The 7,797-nt window shown below is 42.2% G+C and overlaps 1 protein-coding gene across 1 annotated transcript; it reads left to right on the top strand.

Moving 5' to 3' along the window:
* The first annotated feature begins 4,193 nt into the window (after positions 1–4,193).
* Positions 4,194–6,364, top strand: LOC146372455 (transcription factor JunD-like). Its single transcript, XM_084952559.1, has one exon. The coding sequence runs from the start codon at positions 4,486–4,488 to the stop codon at positions 5,305–5,307; it is 822 nt and encodes a 273-aa protein (XP_084808685.1). The 5' UTR covers positions 4,194–4,485; the 3' UTR covers positions 5,308–6,364.
* The last annotated feature ends 1,433 nt before the right edge of the window (positions 6,365–7,797 follow it).

The following is a 7,797-nucleotide window of genomic DNA, read 5'->3' on the forward strand; positions in this document are numbered from 1 at the left end:
ACAGATGCCCACAGTGTCACATGCAACGCAGGCAGTGTCACACTTACAGAGATCAGCACGAGCAACTACAAATACAAACGTATGCATCGTTTAATAACATTTCAGTTAAGTTTTTCCAGCAGAATCACATATGTTTTAATTTATTCAAACTTTACAGCAGTTAAATGAAGGAGTTGTTGAAAACAGGAGGTCAACACAGATTTCTTGTAAGACCTTCAAAGGGCTCATATCTGTGCTACTCTTCTCCTTTATTCACATTTAATGTTTAAAGTGCAAACCACACATCAATCACATTTTGCTCAACGCACCAATGAGCTCTTTGGAGCACAGAGGAATCATTACAATAAATAATACCAAGCATTCCTGACTGCTCATAGTGGTTTGCCTTAACATGCAGCCTTGAAAATTATTCTTGGAGACCTGAGTTTGCTCCACAGTGTCTTTGTTGACTCATGCTGAAACACTCCAGAGCATTCAGAAATCACATGACAAGCATGTATTACAGTAAAAAGGCTCTTAGCCAAGTTCTGTTTACTGGAATACTTTCCAATGAGATGTGAGGAATCTCTATCAGAATGAGGGTAGTGTGTAAATCAATATGAGATTGGATCCTGTATCTTGCATATTTTTTATCTATTCATTTATGGTTTAGTCGACACTATATTTTTTTTTCTTCTAATTTTTAATTTTTTTTAGATCAATTTCTTACCTACTGACCTCCACATGGCAGAAAGTCGATGCTCCTTATCTGGACGTACTGTTTTCAGCAGGAGAAACCAAGTGACTTTGATCTCAACAATTATTAAACCAGTTTTATCAAACCAGGTAGCCGACGCCAATCCGTATGTCCAGGACAACTTGAGGACAGACGGTGCTCCTCCTATAATACAGGTGAGATTTTAGTAATTATTGCGCACAATGCTGCCCCAAGGATCGGGTCCCCCGACACAAACAGAGTAATATAGTGTATGCAGTTCAGTGCCAGGAGGATTGCCATGATTTATACATCAGCGAAACCAAACAACCTCTGGCGAAGCGGCTGGCACAACACAGAAGAGCTACCTCGTCAGGCCAGGACTCCACAGTCTATTTACACCTACAGGCCAGCGAGGATGAGGATGTACACATCCTGGACAGGGAGGCATGCCGGTTTGAGCAGGGAATCAAGGAGGCCATTTACATGAAAAGGGAAAGACCATCTCTGAATTGAGGAGGGGGCCTAAGGGTACATCTTTCATCATCTTACAATCCTGTGATTGCAGCCATTCCCCAACTCTCTGTGAATGGTACTCATGGCCATTGATCAGTGGTCTTGATCAGTGAGCTTTGATCAGGGGTTGTTGATTTATGGTCATGAGGATTTGCATATTAATGATTAAGGAACTGACGTCCAAGCCCACTGTTCACCAGAGAATAGCTAAACACACTGATGCCCATCCCCATGAGTTTGAAGGCATTTTTGAGACTCAAAATGTGGTTTTAGTGTCAGGGTTACTCCTAGGCTGAGGGTGAGGGTTAGGCATTCATTTTTGTCCTCACTAAGATATGAAAACAAGTGTGTGTGTGTGTGTGTGTGCTAGAGAGAGGTACATCCTTTCCCAGCTAGAGCCTCCAGTCTCAACACCCCCACTCACTTCTTTCATACACAAAAATATCTCTCCTCTGTTGGTTTACTCCCCCCCACCTCCATTTCCGCCAAGTTAAGAGATCTGACATCACAGGGTCCATCATGTGATCCACCCGCACAGAGCGTTGCAGTGATGGATGGGGCCTACCGGTGACGCACATACCCACTTTCTGTAACCCTTTAAAAGCCAGACAACTGCCGATGAGTGAAACCAGGGTTTCTTCATCAGCTGACTAAATCATGGTCGGTTCAGTCGCCCCTCTGTGTTTTTATGTACAAAGCAGAAATAATCACATCTACCACATGAAAAGGAGGGCAAACAATACAGGCTTCTTCAAGCCATAATTACTCAAACTAATTTATTGCGTCGTTTTCAGTTGCTGTTGAAGTGGCAGCTCTGTTGTTTGAAGTGTTGTTGCTGTATACAATATTGATTTTATGGAGATGTTTAAAAACTGTCTGACTTTAAAAATATCTTTACAAATAAAAAAAAAGAAAATTGGGGAATGTGTGTCAGAAAATGGAAACTCCAAAGTAGAGAAGAAATGAACAAAATGCGAGACCAAAACCAAAAGCGGGAAACTGTTCACTGACCAGAGGAAATGTTGAAATTGAACCAGTTTCAGATTCAACTTCCCCTAATTGATATGTCCTAAAATCGCTGACTGAGAGCACAAAACAGAAGTGAATGCTCTTTTCTGAGAAAAGCATTAAGTCTGAGCACACAGATTCACCAATGGGTCACCACAACTCGTATCCAGAATTGTGCAAAGGGACATTTCCATTTTAATGTGCAGTGTTGCTGTTATCATTTTTTTTTTAATATATTTGATAGAAAATGAACCTGGTACAATACGATCTTTAATCATTACTGGATTTGTTTTATATTTGATTAAAGTTTAGATCATATTAAGCCTGAAGTGCAGCTATCGTCAAGTTGCAATATTTGTTATTTACCATGGTACATGTTGTGTTTTTGTTGACTTCGTTTCACATGCAAGAGGAATGACGTGCACTCTGTTATTGCCACTGTTGCTGTGTTTTGGGAAAACCCACTAAACCCCTTTGCTCAGTGAGTGGTTTAAAGGCCTGTCCAGCTTCCTTTCTACAGCAATAAACAGCAACAATTGCAATAACATTTAATCCAAGTGTTAAAAAATAATGTGGCATGATCACTTGTGGACAGCAGGGTTTCTGTAAAACCCCAACAAACTCATGGTCCACATGTTTAATCACATAAGTTGACTTTGTCCCTCGCTGTGACTGGAGTTTGTGGTAGAATGAGAGTAAAAGCACTACATGTTTAACAGCATACAGAAAATCTGGAATATTATATAAGGCTTAACATATTCTACTGTTTCTCTTGAAGACTGAGTTAAAAAACAGAAAACAAAGAAAAGACCAATCAATCAACGTTTACAGTTTGTAGACTTTCAGCTATTTGAGAGGTTTTAGAAAAAAAATACTGTTTTGGAATTAAAGCCATTTTTACACACAGTTCCCTCGTTATCACAGGCTCACCATTCATTCAACAACTTAACATGATTTTAAATATAAGGATTGTTTTCAGTGCTTGGATGAAAATTCTTTCCTCCCTTGAGGTGCTCTGTCAGGCCTTCATTGCAGCCACTTTTTTGCTGATTTGCTGTGGGTTTTTGTGCTTTCAGTTTTGTATTTAATAACTGAAAAACATGTTGGGTTGTGATCAGGTGACTGACTTGGCCATCGAAGCATTTCTTTTCCTTGAGCAACTCTTGGGTTGCTCTTGCAGTATGCTTTGAGGCATTAATCATTTGATATCCTTAATACTATGTCCACAGTGTTTGACAGATAATGTGTTACTCTCCTGATCATGAGCTGTTTCTTTTCTCTTCCCATCATTTTTGTCCAATTTAACTCTGGTTTCATCTGTCATGTTTATAGAACTGTGCAGGCTCTTCGTCTAAAAAGTTTGGTTTGATCTGGCCTTCCTGTTCTTTACAACCGCTGGTTTATATATATATATATATATATATATATATATATATATATATATATATATATATATAAAGCCAGGTTGGTCAGTGCATTCCTTTTTGACAATAATAAACCAAATAGTTTGTTAGTTTATTTGTTTTTCAGCCTCATCCAGACTTTTCTGAATTTGGTCCTCATATCTAAAATTACAGTCAACAAAAAGCTATAAAATCCAGTTAAAGTAAGATTTTTTTAATCCCTCAAGTTAGAGCTGAAAGTCTTCTCTTCAGTCTTATATTGATCATTTGATTTAATAATCCACTGTGGTGGTGGTGGACAAGTGCACAACTATAAAAGAGTGTGCCTTTATCTTATCCATCTAACTGTAATTACAAACTACTTCACTTTTAACAGGGTGACTCAGTCTGTCCACGGCACACATTTCTGAGCCACTTTTGTTAGTGATCTGCTTTTAGGTGTGCGTAATGCTCGATTTAAACTGGATGACTCATAAATCAAAGTGGAGACTAAATAAACAGGGTGGGAGAGAAACTATTGAAAACAGCGCAGAGTGAGACCTCTGTCTGCATCCTCTGCTCGGCTCGTCCTTTTATTCAAATATAAGACTGGAAAACGTAATTTCTACCCAATACGCGCGCTCCGGCGTGACATAATGGAACGTGCCTGGCTAGAAAAGCTCGGGGCGGTGCGCGCGGGCGTGTATTCAGATCCTGTAGGAGAGGAGAAGAGCGGCACGGGGTGTTCACACAAGTGTTGCAAGTGTTGTATTCATTTTAAGAGCAGATCATTCCCGGCGCGGTTCGTCTCTGTGAGGTTATGGGCAGGACACAGTTCTGAGGGAGTGTCGAGCAGCGCCACTTGTCATTGTACCCACGGAAATAATGATGAAGAAGGATATTAACTTGAGCTTGGCGGACGACGCAGACCTGAAACCGCACCTCCGCGACGCTGAGAGCATCCTCAGCTCCCCGGACCTTGGGCTGCTCAAGCTGGCCTCTCCAGAGCTGGAAAGGCTAATCATCCAGTCCAACGGAATGGTCACCACGACTCCGACCAGCTCCCAGTTCCTCTACCCGAAGACGGTGACGGACGAGCAGGAGTTCGCCGAGGGCTTCGTGAAGGCGCTGGAGGATTTACACAAGCAGAACCAGCTGAACGGAGGCGCGCCGCCCAGCAGCACCCTGGATCTCGGGGCTAACATCGCCCCGGTCACCGTGCAGCCGGATCTACCGGTGTACACGAACCTGAACAGTTACGGCAGTGGGCCGCTGGGAACCACTGTCAACTACACCACGGACACGGTCCCTTTCCCGCCTCCTCCGTCACATCATTTAGGGGCAGCCCCGCCGCAGCCAGAGCTGTCTCGGGTCCAGCCGCTGAAGGAGGAGCCTCAGACGGTCCCCGACGTTCAGAGCTTCGGAGAGAGCCCGCCGCTGTCTCCGATCGACATGGACTCTCAGGAGCGCATCAAAGCCGAGAGGAAGAGGCTCAGGAACCGAATCGCAGCCTCCAAGTGTCGGAGGCGCAAACTGGAGCGCATCTCCAGGCTGGAGGACAAGGTCAAATCGCTGAAAACCCAAAACACCGACCTGGCCTCGACAGCTAGCCTGCTGAGGGAGCAAGTGGCCCAGCTGAAGCAGAAGGTGCTCACCCATGTGAACAGCGGTTGCCAGCTGCTGCCACACGAGGTTCAAGTGCACTAGTCGGAGGGACTAACCTGCTGTTGGGCCACTGACCAGCTTATAAGCTCCTTGGACTTTGTTAATGTTGGGGTTTCCGTGTGTGTCGTAGCCCAGATGTGTGCCGTTACGTGCAGGGGATGAATGCCAGGCCACGTAGGCCAAAACTGTACATTCATGTTCGTCTGTTTAACAAAAAAATGAAAAGAAAACTGAACTTTTATGATTGGTCAAACGTAAAACACACCTGGCACAAAATACATCAACACATGGACCTCAGCGCGGATACCAGCCAGCAGCAAGTCAAACTGTGTTTGCGTTCCTCGACCATTTGTTCAAACTCGCCCCCACTTGGCGGATAGAACAAATCAATATGATGTATTTGATTTTTAAGTCAAATTGGTGTATTTATTTTGGTGCCGAAATGAAGGGCATTTGCCTCTAATATATTCTACATAACTAATTCTATGTATGTTTACTGTTGAACAAGGCAGCTTTAAACTGCCAGTATTTTCAATGAAATGATGCCATGGGCTTTCCTAATGGGAGAAAGAGTCGCGTATACGTGTTTACTGACTGCTTATATGCAGTCGTCAGCTGGACCAAACAGACAGACAGTGTTTCTACGATAATATACACATTTATGATTCTGATATTCTTAAAATATGAGGGATTTGGTTGTAAAAAGAAGAAGGGAAAACGCCAACCACACCCATATTTGATACATGAGATCTGATCTACACTTATAGCCTACATGCTGTGTATTTCTGTAGGGAACAATTTGCATGTTGCTGACAAACTCGAATGTCGCCCGCTGCTGGGTTCACATGAGGAATTAGTCAGTGTTTATTATCTGTAACACTTGTGTATTTCTCTTTCTTTCTTTCTTTCTTTCTTTCTTTTTTTTTTAATACTCTACCGAGTCTTTACTGCAAATGTGTTCTTGTTTTAAATGTGAAGAAGAGTGTAATCTTTCTGTTTGCGCTGACTGTTGCGATCACCTCTAGCCTACAGTTATTCGGCTTTATGCGGTTGTGTTTGAAATAAATGCTGCTGGGCAATAAACACTGTTTCCTCCATATTTTAGTCAGCCTCGCTGTTTTTTATTGGGGGTTTTTACCTGCACATTATGAAGGTCACATGTAGTCTACAGTAAACAAGGTGTTAAACAGGTCAGGGTTCATGGTCAGTTTCATGAAGGGCAGTTACATTAAAGCGCCAATGCGGAGCCGAGATTAGTTTTCGAATGATTGTGAAACTACCTGTTGTTTACCTGTTATTTTTTTTCTGCCACTTTATGGAAATGATCCCTTTAAGGAGTGTAATTTTATCTTGCTGTTCAGAATTAGTGATTCAGTGTTGCATTAACACATTTTTGGCAGTATAATTTCATCTGTTGTTTAGATTTCTGTATAAAAGCATCAGGCTGGAGGATTTCCCCCTCTGCTGGTTATTTGTGCAATTACAAATGAAACAAGAGCATTTTAGGACAAAATGTTTTTGACCTTCGTGGCAGTGGACGAGATTCATCCAGCACATCTATTCAGTTCAGTTTAATTCAGTTTTATTTTGATAGCTCCAAATCATGACAGCTGCCTGAATCACTTATTTAGATGTTGTCAACTCCAGGGCTGAGCAGAACTCAACCAGCTGTTTTGTAGATATTTGTACCAATATTTTATTCTGAAATTATAAGAATCTCCCACGCCCACAGGTGCTCCCAGTGACTGTTATGAGACCATGTTCTGTAATGTTCAAGAAACCAGCTTAAGATGATTTGACCTTTGTGACACGATGTGTTATCCTGCTAAAAGCAGCCATCAGAAGATGAGTTCACTGTGGTGATAAGGGGATAGATGGTCAGAAACAATGCTCAGGTAGGCTGTGGTGTTTAAATGAGCCATCAGTATAATCCTCTCAATCTTGCAGCAGAAACTGAGTCTCAGTAGACCAGAGAACATTTTTTGTAATCTTCTGTTGTCCAGTTTTTGTGAGCCTGGGTGAATTATAGCTTCAGTTTAATGTTTCTAGCTGACTGAACTGCGATCTTCTGCTGCTGTAGCCCATCTGCTTCAGGACTCAGTGTGTTGTGCACTCAGAGATGCTCCTCTGCATACCTTGGTTGTGTAAGATGTAATCATTTTAATTGCTGTTGCCCTCTCATCTCAGTTATCATTAAGGCTTTTTGATAAGACAACTGCTGCTCTTTTGGAGACCATTCTCCAAAAGAAGGCTGCATGGCAAAATCTCAATAGCTCAGCAGTCTCTGAAATACATGAGGCCCGCCTATCAGCTGCATTTACAGTGACTTATATTACCTTTCTTCCCCGTTCAGATGTCTGGTTTGAACTGTATGCCTAAAATGCATTGAGTTGGTTCTATGTGACTGGATGATTGCACATATATGTTACCAAACAAATGTACCTAATAAAGTGGCAGGTGAGTTGTTTAAAATTTAAATGCCCTTCTCTCTCTCTCTGGGTCTTTGACGGACACTGACTAGTTTCTGAGATT

This window comes from Perissodus microlepis, chromosome 15, assembly GCF_051167445.1.
Source record: "Perissodus microlepis isolate ML-2025 ecotype Zambia chromosome 15, ASM5116744v1, whole genome shotgun sequence".
Taxonomy (NCBI): Eukaryota; Metazoa; Chordata; class Actinopteri; order Cichliformes; family Cichlidae; genus Perissodus; species Perissodus microlepis.

Excerpts from the sequence above, each read along its gene's own strand:
- LOC146372455 (XM_084952559.1), top strand. The coding sequence starts at position 4,486 with ATGATGAAGAAGGATATTAACTTGAGCTTGGCGGACGACGCAGACCTG.